This window comes from Pararge aegeria, chromosome 1 (genome assembly GCF_905163445.1).
Source record: "Pararge aegeria chromosome 1, ilParAegt1.1, whole genome shotgun sequence".
NCBI classification, from domain to species: Eukaryota; Metazoa; Arthropoda; class Insecta; order Lepidoptera; family Nymphalidae; genus Pararge; species Pararge aegeria.
Window position 1 is genome coordinate 975,949 of NC_053180.1, and position 17,523 is coordinate 993,471.

Below are 17,523 nucleotides of genomic sequence, written 5' to 3' on the forward strand. Positions count from 1 at the left end.
TGAGGGGCTTGAGAGACGTATAAATAGGTGGTGCCACTGTGATAGCCTAGTGGATGGGCTTCATTTCGGGAGGCCGAGTTCGAATTCCCCCTCTAACATTTCTAAGTTATGTGGGAACTAAAATAATACTTGCTTTAACGGTGAAGGATAACATCGTGAGGGAACCTATATGCCTGAGAGTTCTCCATAATGCAATTTCTGATCCAGAGAATTCTCGAAGGCGTGTGAGTGCCGCCGCGCGCGCCGTGGCGTTGCCATGAATCCGCACATGCCATGGCCTAGGCGTGACGGCCTAAACCCCGGCCTTAACCCTTTTCATTCGGAGAGGACACCCTTGCCCAGTAGTGGGACGGTAATGGGTTGTTGATAATGATGTTGACCTGGCTGGTGGGTTTAGACTACGAGCACCCATTTCTGAATAACTACTTTTTTATTACCGAGAGTAGTGGAGTGGAAATGAAAAACCCGAACCTCGTAAAGACTACTTCTTGTTTTCCGGAGCGCATCATCAGAGGCGAGAACTTCGTACATTCCCAAAAGCACTGCGTACCCTTTTTTGTATTACACTTTTATGAAGAGGTTTTTCTCTATTTTACGCCATGGTTCTGTTTAAATGTGCCTGAGGTCTACGCTGCATCTTCTATTAAACTTAAACTACCTACCCAAGTGTAAATCATAAAACTATAGTTATATTTCTATTTCATTGGAAATGCAACTGGTAGTAGTTATTCTTAATAAAAATAAATACAAGTTTAAAAAAAACTAAAAAATAGAAAATAAATTTTAATAAATTTAAATTAATAATAGTGTGAATAAAAAAATATATTTTATTGTAAAAAAAGCGTGGGGTGCATGGTGTCAATAGTTATAAATATTTTATAGACAGATATGAGTAGAGTGATTATCATTTTGTCTTTGATAATATCTTAAAAAGCAATACAGGTGAAGCTCATAAAAGCGTTAACACGCTTTTATGAGCTTCACCTGTATATGAGAGTTAGAGAATGTTAGTATTTTTTAAACACAATGGATGGTGCTCCGTAATTTGCATAACATTTTATTCACTGCAAAGCTATTTTTAAGTAACTATTGTCTTCTAGACAATAGGTATATAAAAATGGTCAGTGTTTTAAATATACATATGTAAACAGTAGGTATCTACTTAATACAATATATATTGTATGTGCCCCTAGTATATTTTAGTCCTTAAACTATACTATTGAAAGGGAAGGTCGTACCTAGTCTACCAATCTGGCCAAGAGCGGATTTTACACGCCGTTGAGAACAATATGGAGAACTCTCCGGCAAGTTTCCTCACGATGTTTTCATTTACCGTTTAAAGCAAGTGATATATAAATGTCTTTTATTAAATTAATAGCATAATATTTTTATGAGATAAAATGGTTGAATTTAACTATTAAGTATTAGAATAAAAATTAAATAGTGTTATGAAACATTGATTTTCCAAGATCGAACATCCCACGAAAGAAATTAAAAGCAACCTCTGTTAATCATTACTCGTGAGCTTTAACTTTCGCCCTCCTGTTGTAATTATAAAGGTAAATAAAAAAACAATTACATAAAGTATGTTTGCGGGCACAAAATTATTGCGTCGTCTGTGAGTTTATCGCAAAACTTGTGATTATAGCAATAAAATGATTGTTGTCTTGCCATTATTAGTGGTACTATTATTTTAATTGCGTATTAGCTAACTTACTATACAATAATTATAAAATGGAATAGTGACAGTCAATCAGAAAGCAATACGAACTTCAGATAACTCTTATTACATCAACTATCCAAATCACAATACCCACGTACAACTAAGCCTTTTTGAAAGGTATGCATGGTTGGTCATACAAATAATTTAGCCAATGATTTCAATTTCGATGAAAACACAGGTGCATTTTAAGTTGAAGCTTCGTTTAATTAATTTTAATCATTGAGTTCCAGTAGTCGATTAATCGAACTGATATTGCAACTCCTACACCTTGTGTCAAATGTCAGCAGCTGTCAGTGTCAAGACAATGCTTGTTTGTTGACTGTAATATTAAATACCTATGGTTAGGGTATATAGTAACCTAAAATTTTTAAAGTATATTGTGACTTTTTAAAATAAAAAATGGGCGAAGAAGCTACAGATAACAATCCGTTACAGAAAAAGCAAAGGAAAAAACGTAAAAACTTCTTGAAAAGTGCTAAGAAATATGCAAAAAAAGGCCAAATGGGACGCGGTACACAAATACCCCAGGATCTGTTTGATTATTTTGTGAAAATTCTGGAAACTATTAAGCAAGGAATTGAAGATCCAGACGAACGACGTTAGTATAACGCTGTACATCTCGAAATCATAATGAAGATGGCTCCTTTTATGTAAACAAGAATGAAATCACATGAATTCTTGGAGACACGTAAGTGTCACTAATGCTACATTCTTCATCGTATGATCCCGGTCTTTAACCAGGATCTTGCCACCATTCATAGTCATACGGTTGATCCCGGTCTCAAACTAGTATCATGCAAGAGTGGTAACAAAACCGCTGCCAGTGACTTCCACTACAACCATGTTCCATAAGTTTTAAGCACCACAATTTAACTGGCTACACCAGCTGCAAGTTATAATTTCATGCTAATATTACCAGTTACCTACAGTTCCTAACTAGCAAAACAGTGTTTATTACATTAGCTCGCCAAACCATAGGAGTGGGTCTTAGCCTATCTCTTTGCTGACATGAGGCCTGTATCTGGCAGTGGGACATTACTAGGCTAATAATAATTATTTTAAGCTATAAATATATTTTCAGATGCCCTGGTAAACAATGTTTTAGAAAGAACCAAAGGTGAAGAGTTAAATATAGTTGGGAATCAGTTAGGCTGCCGTCTGATTGAGCTCCTACTACCATATGCTTCACCTGAAGATCTGGAGCGCTATATGGATACACTATCACCAGATCTACGTCGCCTATGTTCAGATAACTTCACCAGTCACATTATAGAAACAATGTTACGGGTGTCCTGTGAGAGAGCGACTGAGCATTTACAGATCCTTGATCAACTAGATGATGAAGTACCGAAAAAGAGGCGTAAAAAAGATTCATCCAAATACACAGATGAACATATAACATCATGCCATGAATTTACACTAAAGATATGTAAATATGCATTAAATAACTTGGAGGATTTTGTTTGGGATCAGTATGCTAATCATATATTGCGTAGTTCTTTAAAATGTTTGAGCGGTATTGTATTGCTGCCAGGGGAGAAGCCAAAAGTCAACATGTTTGTAGAGAAAGTAGGTAATCTCAGTATACCACCGCATGCCACTGAAATGAAGTACAAATTTGTGCCAGATGAATATAAAGAGATTGTTAAGGAGTTTGCAAACAGGTATTTTAAATTTAACTAGTTAAACCTTGCCACTACTTTCTATAACTTTTTTTTTTATTCCTTTACAAGTTAGCCCTTGACAGCAAGCTCACCTGCTAGTAAGCGATGATGCATTCTAAATTGGTATAACAGGCTTACCGGTTAAGGGTATAGCAGTTTTATTAGTCAGTATGTCTTTGTAGGTCTATTTTGGCTCATCGCCATGTATAATTTCAAACTAACTCGAGTTGCTGTCAAGTGGCTGCACTCTCAGTCAGTGCAAGTGTTTAAGAACAAAATTTTTTAAGTGTTAATACAGTATTAATACAATAATTTCTTTTAAAATTCCACTCTTCTAGGTTGTCAGCATGGCCTCAGTTTAAAGACCTGCCGTATAAAAATATAACTTCTGCATTATTACAAGTCTTATTGTACGCAGTCAAAAATACAGATAAAAACCTAACAAAGACTTTGATTAAGAGACTCTTAAATGAGAGCTTTGCCCCTGACGATTGGGTTCCGACGACGGGAGACGATGAGAAGAAAGACAAAATTGATGTGGATTCTGAGGAATCAAAAGAAGAGAAGAAAAATGAGGGTAGTTTACCTCCGGTTTTTGAGAATGAATCTGCTGTGAGGTAAGAGTTTAACTCTTAAGCATTATCCAAATTCTACAATTAACATAATGATTGTATATGTATATTTTTGGTTTATTTTATTTATTATACCTTATTTTACTTGTCAATCATCAGATGTAGTGGTTTTACAAATGCATCTATTTCAGGTTGCTGGAAGCAGCATTGTTTGTGTCCAAGAAGAAGACATACACGCAGATATATGCGCGCTGCTTCATCAACCGCCTCGGGCAGCTGGCCACGAGGAAAATGCTCAACTTTACTGTCCAGAGGCTTATTGACAACTGTCACATAAAAGAAGAGGTATTATTCATTTTATTTTATTTTAACTCTTCTTTATTTCTCTTTCGTTTTTTTCCTACACTGTTAGGAAAAAAAAAGACGAATAGAGAGAAACACAGAGACTGGAGTACAATAATAAAAATTGGTAAAAAAACTTTTTAAGTTAAACGGTTTTATGTTAAACATACATTGCAATGTTTAAGATAAATGTACTAAAAACCAAAAAATAATAAAATAGATACAGTCGTGGGAATTATAAACATGCTTAGACTAGACTAAAATAAAACCGTGGGGCACGTCAATTGTCTACAAATTATCGACTTAATGTGCTACTATTTTATTATATTTTGGTTTTTAGTACATTTATCTTAAACATTGCAATGTATGTTTAATATAAAACCGTTTAACTTAAAAAGTTTTTTTACCAATTTTTATTTTCTAGTTTTTAGTTTTTATTTCGCATTCTGTTTAATTCATTTAGTGCTTCATTATTGATGATTCATTGCAATGTTTCTTGCCCGTTAGTTTATTGCATTCCAACTCCTCTATACGTAGTCCCTGCAAAGATCTTACTCTACTAAGAGCCACGTAGGCTTGACCTTCTTCAAACAGTTTCGCACCTAAGTATACGACTGCGTGATCCACAGTGCTGCCCTGCATTTTATGTATTGTAGAAGCCCATGATAGTATTAAAAAATTGTTAGCAGCCATTTGGTAGCGGCGGCCATCTTAGATTTCAATTTTGCATAGTAAATTGTATTCTACTTGTTGAGACCTTTCATTTGATACCCATGTTGATGGGATTGATAAACCTAAGTTATCCGCCATTTTGTAGAGGCCGCCATCTTGGATTTTAATTTTATATAGTACATTGTATTATACTGGTTGAGCACTTTATTATTGATGATAATTATCATTTTGTATGGTATGTTTTCTGAAGATGACCAATGCCAGGTGTATTATAGGACACGGTTTTAGACCAGGATTTCTTGACGTCCATGGATTCCTCCCTTACTTGACATTTAATAGCATGTATGTGCTATTAAATGTCAAGTAAGGGAAGCCCTGGCGTAGTGGTCATCTTGTGAAAACTGTGAAATAGTAAAAATGTTACAGGCTACGTAAATATTTTTATTTGCCTCGCAGTTTGAGCCAATGTTTGACGAGTTGGCGAGCAAATACGACGCGATACTGGCCTGCGGCAACACTGGCGTATTGGTGGCCGTCGCCAAGGCGTGCTTGCGGATCAAGACCAAACAGATGCAGTTCTTACAGGTACCATGGACGTCCCCTACCTTAGTTTTACGTGCTATTAAATGCATATAAACTATTTATTATAATGCATATGCTAGATGGCGCTACAGTCGCTATAAGACTGATGAATGAATGAATGAATATACTTTGAACCTGTAACAGGATTTGAAAGCTACGGCTCTCCAATCGCCGGTGCCGAGTTTAGTATACGCTTTTTTACATCAGTCATAAAGCGATAAGGCCGTCAATTTGGATTACTTGTTTTGTTATATGTACTTTTTGTGGTGTGCAATAAAAGTATATTAATTCATTCATTCATTCATTCAATCAATCATTCATTCTTTCATTCAATCATTCATTCATTCATTCATCAGTCTTATAGTGACTGTAGCGCCATCTAGCATATGAATTACATTAAATATGCATTTTGAATTTATAAAATTGATAATTTCTCCAAGTTTAGGTAAAAACACTAATAAAAATAATAAAATTCATACTTAATATTATAAATGCTAAAGTGCGTTTGTTTATCCATCAATAACGCTGAAACAGAGCAACGGATTGATGTGAATTTTTGCCAAAGAGATAGTTTATAGGGTTGGTAATGTGTTGATGACGATGAAAAAAAATATACTACGACAATACACACATCGACATCTAGCCCCAAAATAAGCTTTTATTACGGGTACTAAGATGACTGATGCATATTTTTTAATGAATAATTTAGGTACATAAATACTTGTAATAACAACCCAGACACTGAAAAGCCATGTTCATTCAAAATAAATTTATTTCAAGTAGGCCTAATATATGCACTTTTGAAACGTCAAGTCTGTCTGTTTGTAGTGACTCTACCACCGGTCCGGAAGGCAGATTCTACCGAGAAGAGCCGGCAAGAAACTCAGCAGTTGCTCTTTTCCAACATCAACAATTTACATTTTAACATTCATTTTTATATCTTGTGAGAGATGAAAGCGGAGCCAGATGCCAAGCAACCTTGTCATTAAGAAATTCATCAATTGTATATTTACCTCGCTGTAATAAAAGTGTTTTAACATATTCTTTAAACTTATGCATTGGTAGGTCCAAAATTACCTTAGGAATCATATTATAAAAGCGTATACTCAATCCCACAAATGACTTCTGTACCTTCCGCAGACGATATGCAGATGTCACTGATTTATGACTAATTCATCACACAAACAAATTTGTGCGAATCAAACTCACGGCTTTGGACTCAGAGGGCCGTGAAAGCACTGCGCCAATCGCCCGTCTATATCGACGATTATGTTGATAAATCTTTTCTAGAACTTGGAGAAGGCACTCAACTGCACCGATGCGGACAATCAGAAACACTTTGCAGTGCAGTGCTTAAAGATGGCGCCACTGCGCGCTGACGTCACCAACAAGGAATACTTCATACACATTCACGGTTCGGTCATATTGCAGACCACGCTGGACTTTCAGGTAGTTATAGACTGATAAGTGAGTGAACCTACAGAGAACTATGTTTTTCTCGCACGTCCCAACGTTGGCTGGTAGAAAATGCTTTAGCATGAAGTCCGTCATTTGTAAATGGTTTTTTTTTGGAGTGAAAGAAGTATAATACTTCTTTGGCGTAACAAGATATAAATCTTTCAAAAACTTTTTCTTTCGCCTTATTCTACGTTTGTAGACAGACAATAAGACACTAAAAATAGACGAAAGGTATTTAATACATTGAAAGTTTTATTATAACGCATTATCTAGTTAAATAAAGTTTATTTAAATAAAACAAAAAAAATATTTGTACATAATCAAAGAAATGGATATTTTTTATTTGAACATGCAACTTATACATATTAACTAAAATGTTGAGTATAGCTAACATCAGCGTGTCGGTTTTTTGTGACGGTGTGCACGCGCATTGTAAAAATTTACTCTCTTTGTTTTTCCCTAACGCGCCAAAAGAAGTATAACTTCAAACATATTTATTATTCGAAAACATATCAAATCTTTATTTTGCTAACAAACGCCTTTGTGTTAATTAAGGGTGTGCAATCACGAGTAAACAAAATCCAAATAGTGGCAGTGATTTATGGCTACTATGAAGTGCGTGCCACTGAGGTTACATTGTAATGTTTGCGTGTGTACAAAATAAACCAAATGCATTTTCTGAAGTTGGTCTGGACAGGACTGGTCATGCCGTTCTGCCATGGCTAGTTTACACGTCACAAAGCTCTTACGTAGCTGCCAAAAAAGGTCTACTACTACTGGGTTTAATATTACTGCCATTACTTAAACTGCATCTTCACTTACCAGCCTATCAGATTACATTGAATTCTTTATTGAAATTTGTTAACGAGGTAAGCCTGGGATAAAAATATAGAAATATAAAACCCCCGACTTTCAATTTAGTGTAAATTATTCTGCTAGTCAAAAAAAAAAATTTGATACTCATATTCAGGGAGTTGTGGAAAAGAATATGTAATTCGCCATTTTGTGGGGGCGGCCATCTTGGATTTGAAATCAATTCTGAAAATACGATGCCACGCACAGTGTGTGCTACGCACACGTAAAGGCACAAACACGCACGCACGCACGTGCACACACACACAACATAGACGCGAAAAAGAAAAAAACTTGGATTATATATTGCTATTTCTACATTCTTAGCGTCCAGCGAAAGTGGTGTCATCCCTCCTGGAGCTGTCAGCTGACGAGTTGCTGTACATCTTGTGTGACACGAAGGGCTGTCACGTGGCGGACTCCTTTTGCAAGGGCCAGTTCGTCGGTGTCAAGGCCAGGGACAAGCTTATTTGGAAATTGAAGGTAGGTGTTCAGATGACGTCATCGGCATGCTTCTTATTGAAAACTAGCTGATGCACGTTACTACGTCCGCGTTTGTTTTTGTTTTTAAAGCATCCCGTACGAACAGCTTATTAAGGAGATGTGTGGTTAACCGTAGTTCTACAGATATTTGCAAGTTCCTATTTTTAAAGGAACTTTTTTAAAGTGCGTTCCGGTCACCTCCTCAGATCTAGTTGCAGGACCATAACAGAAGATACCTGTCAAGGTGAAGATATACTGATATACTGGCATACTTCCTCATCTTTTTTTACAGTTTTTTTTAACTTTTTTAAAAGTGTATCTCTATAATTTATTTCAACACCCGATAAACTCTTGGATGGATGGACATTAATACATAATTTTTATGTATCATCAATAGATTTCAAAGCGCACGCGAAGCAATGAATTTTATAGGAAAAATTTTGCTATATTGGATTACTGCAATTTTCTCAAGGATTTCTAATATTTTTGAAAATAAATTATAGCCTATGTTAATTCGTGGTAGCTTTCTTTTCGCGAAGAAATGATTATAATCGATCCAGTACTTTCGGAGACTATTGGGTACAAATAAACAAAAAACAATCCTCTTCAAAATAATATTAGCATAGATTAACTTTGTTCATTGTATCACGGAATTTTGTGAATGAACACCTACTTCTATCATACGTAATCGATATATTATGATCGCCACTATCTAAAGGTCCTAATACCAGTAATCCCACGTTTCAGGGTTACTACCAGAAACTGGCACTATCCCAGCACGGTTCTCGAGCGTTCGAGCAGATCTTCGAGGTGGCATCTTTGGAGCAAAAGGTCAAGATAATGACAGAGTTATCAGACAAAAGCAACTTGTTAAACAGCACTAACTACGGACGCCTCATCGCCACCAAACTGGACGTGGCCACTTTTAAGACATCTCAGAAAAAGTGGGAGAAAAGTAGGGGCAAGATAGTTGATGAAGAATAAAGATTTTTCTATTGTATCTGTGGTTTTATTTGACAGTTCTAAAGCGCCATCTAGTTAAAGATCCAAGCGTTAACTATTGTGTGTATAGTCCATTTTTCATGCACGCATTATACAGTTCATTGTGAACGGACTACATTTATTTATGTACGTAGTTAAATGTCAGAATATTTAAAAAATGTCACACAAAAATTATACTTTTCTTAGTTATGCTCGTTTTGAGTAATTAAAATATCACTTGCTTCAACGGTGAAGGAAAATATGGTGAGGAAACTGATCTGAAAGGTGTGTGGAGGCCACCAATCCGTGGGCCAGCGTGGTGGACTACGGCCTTCACCCCTTCTCATTGTGGGAGGAGAGCCGTGCTCTTTAGTGAGTTTATGATGATGGATCTTATAAATAATCGTGGCATAAAGATACAGTATTTTATCACGCTCGGATATTTCAATGACGCCGCCAGTGTTATTATTCTGACGTTATGCCATTTACATTTTATTTCACATTTACAGTTATGACAGTTTATTAGTAAGACCTTTCTTAATGTGTGTGTATAGCTTATGCGATAGGGTATTGGCACATCCCGTTGCAGCCCTCGGGGACTTCTCCTGGTTTCAGCTTGCAGACCCTGTTGCCGCAGATGTACTCTCCCTTCCTCACGTTCAAGCGAGGCCCCGGTGTTGGGTAATCTGGAATACATTTGGCTTTAATTTAAAAGCATATCAAATGTACTAACTGTAAGTAACTAGTAGCAACAAAATCCCGTAGGGTGATTTCGTATCTCGTGACAGGCGTAAATCTTGCAATCTGACGACGGCCGACTGGCGCAGTGGGCAGCGAACCTGCTTTCTGAGTCCAAGGCCGTGGGTTCGATTCCCACTACTGGAAAATGTTTGTGTGATGAACGCAAATGTTTTCAGTGTCTGGGTGTTTATATGTTTATTATTAGTATTTATGTATATTATTCATAAAAATATTCATCAGTCATTTTAGTGCCTGTAACACAAGCTACGCTTACTTTGGGGCTAGATGGCGATGTGTGTATTGTCGTATTATATTTATTTATTTATTTAATCACTGCTTTCAAACGTCAGTTTTGTTTATTTATTGTATGGAAAAGTGACGTTTGACAGCAGTATAGAATAAATCCGTTTATCTACCTACCAATATTGACTAAATACCGATTATAGCTTGCACCTTTATTAAAGAAAACCGATACTGACCGATATGCTTATTTCTGCAGCATTTCTGACACCTAACAGAAATGAGAATTGTAACGGATCCATTGTCCAATTTTGGTAAGTGAAAACCAGCTTCTACTTCAGAGCTGGTAAGAAGGCAATTACATAAATAATAAATAAATATGCTACGATAATACACATCGCCATCTAGCCCCAAAGTAAGCGTAGATGAGTGATGAATATTTCTATGAATAATATGCATAAATACTTATAATATATTATATCTATAATATAATATATGTCTGGGCGTTTATATATAATATATAAACACCCAGCACCGAAAAACATTAATTTTCATCACAAACATTTTCCAGTTTTGTAATCACTGCACCAATCGGACCGTCGGATAGAATAAGTAGTGAAAGCAGATTCTAGCGAGAAGAGCCGGCAAGAAACTCAGTATCATCAACATTTACAATCATTTTTCTATCTTGCGTAAGTTGAGAGCGGAGCTGGCTGCGTCCAACCTACCTTATCATTAAGAAATTCATCAATTGTATAGTGACCGCGCTGTAATAAATGTGTTTTAACTCATTTGGTAGGTCCAGAATTACCTTGGGAATCTTGTTATAAAAGCGTATAGTCAGCCTCACAACGGAGTTCCGCACCTTTCGCAGACGATATAACGATACCGCCACCTAGCCCCAAAGTAAGCTTAGATTGTGTTATGGGAACTAAGATGACTGATGAATACTTTTATGACGGCCGATTGGCGCAGTTTACAGCGCCCCTGCTTTCTGAGTATACTGAATATACATATAAACACCCAGAGACTGAAAAACATTAATGCTCATCACACAAACATTTTCGAGTAGTAGGAATCGAACTCACGGCCTTGGGCTCATAAAATTTTAATGATATAAATGCGGACGGGACCCCGGTAAAACCAGTCTCTTAATCATGGAAAATAGGTGGCGTGGTTCTTATATAGGACAGAGCACCTTTCTGGCACTGGCAGGGGTCCCCTCAATAAATTTTATACATTTAACCTAACCTTTGTGAACCGGCCGACCACCTTTAGTCGGTTGGAACCGTGGGTGCACATGCCGGTCGGCAGGGGGGGTGCCAGCCTCCTTGTGGTGGCGATCGATCGGTGTTGCCGTCACCATCAGCGACACCAAGAATATCGTGAAGAGTATAATCTGGAAATAGAAACAGGCGAAACATTATCACTACTACCTACTTACAAATAAATATAATTCATCCCCAACCTTTATTATGAAAATGAAGCTTAATTTGCTATACTCCACGAAAAGCAGGAGAATCTGTATGGAGTAATTTATAATTTCTTCAATCTTGTGGTGTGGAGTATCCACATCAAACATCTCTTGGGCAATGTACGCATGTTTCGCTCCGATACCGAAGAATCCTCAGGAGGTTTAGGAGCACTGGCACACCACGCTTCTCCAATGCAGGTTGGCGGTATCACACTTAAGAGATAATAGCTACCTCGTTGGTGTAGTGGTTAAGGGGGGTCACGAGGTCCTGCGTTCGATCCCCGGATCGGGAAAATGAGTTATTAATAATTTCTATCAAGAAATTCTTAGTACCAGCACGGAAATGGGAAAATGGCGGTGATTCACCCCCGTGCTTAGGAGAGCACGTTAAGCTGTACTTCCTGCGCCGGATATCGTTACGTTCGTGTCAGAGGTACCTAATATAGAGGGCACCTATGTGTGCGCACATACTTGTTCACTATAACATCTCCCGCGTAGTTGAAAACTCTCTGGAGAGGTACAGGCCTCCTCTGTCGTAGAAGTGACGGTTTTAGACCATAGACCCACCACGCTGCTCCATTGTGGCTCTGTGGGCTTTAACCACGATTGTCTCCAGTTAGTGATAGTTAGCTGGGACTCTCTCCGAGGCATGGCGATACGGAAAATTAAAAAAAATAAAAAACCTATATATCCCAATTTTCGTCCCGACCCGACCCTCATTCGGATTGGTTCCAATAAACTGGTCTCGGACGGGTAAATTTATCTTTATCATGAAACATCCACACATATAGGTACTACTAGGGTATCATAATATAGACTGCATGACTTCGTCATCGTAAACAAATAAAGGTGTGTAATCAGTAATTAACCTTTTCCGTAATGTTGGCCAGGTTAAATTAATAGGCGATACAGGAAATCGTGCATAAGCCATTGCCATTTTAATAAATACCGCTTAATAATAATGCCATGCATGTTATTTTTTAACTGAATCTCCGGTTTATTGGTTTGCGAGGCCAACTACGGAATATATGGACGTAGGTTTGATTTCTTGATCGGTCGAGAATTTTTCGTAGATATGTATAGATATACTAGAGACGGACATAGGTTACAGTACTCTTATTCCCAGGATAAACAATCTGACTTTACTTCTAAATTAATGAGAATGATTAATTCAAATTCTAATAATGAATTAAATAAGAAACTGGCAGTTATCTGCCTCTCAAATTTACCTATTGGTTAGGTTACCTATTCAGAACATCGAATACCGAATAGGCGATCTTAATCTTAGGTATATTACGGTTAGATTTTCGAATCGCTATAATCGGATTTGATCATGAAACGAATATAAACAATTAGCTTGCGTGCTAGCTTTTTAAACTAACGGTTCCCGTGGGATTTTAAAGAAAGCAACACAATCGTCAGTAAGACACTGGCACTTTATTTATGTAACTTCTAAATTAATGAGAATCATTCAAAAAAAATTGGAATAAAAAGTAAGTAGAAAAAATGATTTAAATAAAAGTCCCCAGATTTTTCCGTTTATTTTTATAGATTGAAATAGACGCTGGGATATTTAAGCGATCCTATACTCGTTAAAATGAGCAATTAAAATCGGTTTACAATAGTCGAAGATATCGCTTAAAATACACAACAAAAATACAGTCCAATTTTAATGGAAACCCCTTTTTTATTCCACTGAAAGGGTTGAACTTGCTAAGGGTTTTATAAGTTTTTACTTCTTCATAAAAAAAACTATTTGTTTACTCACAAAGGTTTTCATCTTGTCCACGTCGCACTCACTCTCAACAACAACAGTGACTGTAAATGCGAGCCTAAATACGACTGCCTTGACTTCGCGACATACCGTTCCACTATGAACTTATACTCGTAAGTGGGTATACCGTATGCGTAGGCAAATGAACAAGTTCTGTGTGATGCTCGAAATTTATAAAATCGCACGCACCTGTATCTACTTTATAATTTTTAAAAAGTTAACAAGAACGTGACAAGCTATATTCTCCATTTAAAAAAAGAACAATATTCTTACCGTTTTGCGCAGCTTCCCGCGTATGGGGACTTAAACCATGTTTTCTTTGCATGATCTGTATGATCGTTCTGCCTTTCTTGCTCGTTCGTCTACAATATTTAAAAATTCCATTTCCCACTTCGAAAATTTGTTTATTAAATATCCATTCCCATAAAGTTTAAAACATTACTTATCATCATTGTTTCTAGAAAAAAATGATATCAAACTATAGAACAAATCGTATGATCTAATACCCTACTCCTACTTATAATAAAACTGTAACTGGAAGATTTCTGTACATTTAATATATTTTGAATTTTTTTACCGGGGGATGCTTTTTAATCGATACTGAGTCCAAAACAGATTTTTATTTAATTTTTGTCTGTCTGTCTGTCCGGGCATCACGTGAAAACTACGGAATGGATTTAAATAAAATTTAGTATAGTGGTAGCTGATATACCGGGTCAACATATAGGATACTTTTTATCCCGATAAACAATAAGTTTCCTCCGGGAAATGGGATGAAAATATTTATCTATTTTACTTCGTAGTTCCGTTAAATTTGAATAGATTTAAAAAAAAATTCATTACTTGAAAGTGTATATACTATCAGACATGTATTTTCTAATTTTAATGAAGATCTGAAGAAGTTTTCTGGGTGTTCCTTTGATCAGTACAGGATACTATAGTAGAACAAGAATGGGCTTGAATGAACAATCGAGTCACCAGAAACGGACATAAATTAGTGATATCTGCATTTCGTCTGCGAATGGTGCAGAACTCCTTCGTGTGGTTGAGTTTACGCTTTTATAACATGATTGATTCCCAAAGAAATTCTTGACCTACCAATGTATAGATTTAAAAAATGTGTAAAAACGCATTTAGTACAGCGAGGTTCCTATACATTTAATGAATTCCTCGATGACACGGTAGATTGGAAGCAGCCAGCCTCACTCTCATCTCCCGCAAGATAAAAAATTGATGGTAAGTGTTGCTGTTGGAAAAGAGCAACTACTGAGTTTCTTGCCGGCTCTTCTCAGTAGAATCTGCTTTCCGAACCGGTGGTAGAGTCACTACAAAAATACATACTTGACGTTTCAAAAGTGCTCATAAAGTAGGCCTACTTGAAATAAATAAATTTGAATTTGGATTTGAATTTGAATTACACTGAAGCCGAGCGGGCAAAAGTGTAAAAAAAAATAATAACTTATTGTCGTAATCCTGATGTGGAGTGTCGCGAACATGTCTTGTGGCTTCTAGTGGAACCGATTGTTTTGCCTTAACGGGCCAGACTTCGAGAAAGGAAAGCTCTATAAAAAACTTCCCCGAATCCCAAGCACCAGCGCAACGGAAAGGGAATTGTGGCTGATGGGATGTTCAGAAACTAGTGCGTACCTCGCCAGGGTACCGGCAGACCCCCGTGGCGAGTTACGTTAGGCTTTCCTGGGTGCATGGAGCAACACCCGGATGGACCCAGTGGACTTCATACCCATTTGAAAACGTAACGGGGATCTCTCAGGCATGTAGGTTTCCTCACGATGTTATCCTTCATCTTTTACATTTTCGACGTGGTTAAAAGAGATCAAAAAGGAATACATCTTTGGCTGCTGATTAGGTACTATTAAAGTTTACAAGTTACTACAATCACAATTAAATACCTATTATTAATTTATTAATAACTGGTACCTATTAACAAAACATAAACAATCCACCAAAATGATGTCATTTCAATAAACGGCCATGTTTGATAACAACTGGGTTGGCTGGTTTTCCCTCGCCGATAATAATTGTTATTACATGTAGATCTTCTCTACAGGAACTCCTACTTTTTCTACTTGTAGATCTTGAGAATGTACGCGATAAAATACATGAAAATAAATATACTACGACAATACACATATCGCCATCTAGCCCCAAAGTAAGCGTAATTTGTGTTATGGGTACTAAGATAGCTGATGAATATTTTTATCAATATAAAACGTGTAAATACGTTACATACGTTAAATCTATTTATATAATGTAATGTATGTACACCTAGTTTGGGCGCAGCCTTTTTTTTTAATTAGGTAAATAATTTTATGAATTTTAAAAACATTAGGTCAGGTCACGTAGGTAACTACTACCTAGTGGCGTGCATAGAGGGTATGCACAGCGTATGCACAGGGTATGCACAGGGTATGCACAGGGTATACAGACGATACAAAATGAAGAAAACTTCACGTACTTAAGAGTTATAAAAAACTTAAGGATAGGCATTGTAAGAGTTATAATAAGTCTTTCCTTAAGTATTTATAACGGAGATTTTCTTCATTTTATATCATACATACCCTGTGCATACCCTCTATGCACGCCACTGCTTGCATGCCCCCACGTGCTTCTAGCATGCCCTGTGTCGTGTTGCTCTGTTTATACGGTGGTACTGTTTATAAAACTGCTTAAAAAGTCACAGATATAAGAATCTATCACTGGCAGCACGCACTATTCTAAAACCACAGAAATAAACATATCATTTTTTGAACACTGTTAACAATGCACGTAAGTACTTTTTTCCAAGGTATTTCAAGAAATACAATGACTGTCTTTAAATCCAAACAATTCGTCATTCACTTACAGTTTGTGCATTGAGTCTTTACTTATGATGTAGGTATATCCACTATTTGAGTCACTGTGCTGTTAACAACCATTGAGCTATAGTCATAGAGAAGACAACCACTTATCACTACTATGACCTGTCTTTCTGTCTGTCTGTCCGGGCATCACGTGGAAACTACTGAACGGATTCAAATAATATTTGGTGTAGTTGTAGCTTATATTCCGGGTCAACATATAGGATAATTTCTATCCCGATAAACAGTAAGTTTCCTCCAAACAAACGATATGGGATATGGGTTGAAAATTGTTATAAATATTATAAGTTAAATATGGTATTTATTTTCTTTTTTTTTTTTATTAATATACTACGACAATACACACATCGCGATATAGTCCCAAAGTAAGCGTAGCTTTTGTTATGGGTATATGACTGATGAATATTTTTATGATTAATATACAGAAATACTTATAATATACGTATACACAGCCACTGAAAAAAAATCATGTTCATCACACAAACATTTTCCAGTTGAGAGAAGAGAGTTAGATTCCCATCTAACCCACGGCCTTGGACTCAGAAAGCAGGGTCGCTGCCCACAGCGCCAGTCGGCCATCGCCTTTATTTGTATCTGTAAACAGACGCTTCATCAGTCGCGGGACCGCTCGCGGCCATGTTGGGTGTACAAAGCGTGGCACGTGTCACGCTGAGTTAACGTTACAAACGGTTGTTAGACGTCAACGCAATCTGATAAGATCTTAATATTTAGGTTCATATTATTAAACCGACATGGTGCTAAGAGCAGGTTTTTAAGTTCGGTCTATGCATTGACCCATACTTTAGAACCTGTCTCTAGCTCATCATTATCATATAAAATTGGGATTTTGGCTCACCACAGGGCACGGGTCTTCTCTCAGAATGAGAAGAGCTTAGAACGTGGTCCACCACGCTAAGTGCGGATTGGTGGACTTAACATGCCTTCATGTCATGGAGAATTCTCAGGCATGCAGGATTCCTCACGATTTTTTGCTTCACCGTTACACCAAGTGATATTTTAAATGCTTACAACGCATTAAACTTTAAAAATGTAGAGGTGCGTGCAGCGTGTCGGCATTAGAACTTG

General features: G+C 36.9%; 2 protein-coding genes across 2 annotated transcripts; one reads left to right on the top strand and one right to left on the bottom strand.

Annotated features, from left to right (window-relative positions):
• The first annotated feature begins 2,031 nt into the window (after nt 1-2,031).
• On the top strand, nt 2,032-9,348 carry LOC120623699 (nucleolar protein 9). The gene is made up of 8 exons (XM_039889877.1): nt 2,032-2,321; nt 2,805-3,387; nt 3,726-4,004; nt 4,151-4,304; nt 5,430-5,558; nt 6,846-7,004; nt 8,193-8,348; nt 9,096-9,348. Exons 1-8 carry the CDS (start codon nt 2,123-2,125, stop codon nt 9,330-9,332), a joined length of 1,896 nt encoding a protein of 631 aa, XP_039745811.1. The 5' UTR covers nt 2,032-2,122; the 3' UTR covers nt 9,333-9,348.
• On the bottom strand, nt 9,342-13,644 carry LOC120623706. The gene is made up of 3 exons (XM_039889889.1): nt 13,553-13,644; nt 11,562-11,709; nt 9,342-10,015 (listed from the first exon to the last, which is right to left on the bottom strand). Exons 1-3 carry the CDS (start codon nt 13,562-13,564, stop codon nt 9,885-9,887), a joined length of 291 nt encoding a protein of 96 aa, XP_039745823.1. The 5' UTR covers nt 13,565-13,644; the 3' UTR covers nt 9,342-9,884.
• Nucleotides 13,645-17,523: the final 3,879 nt, after the last annotated feature.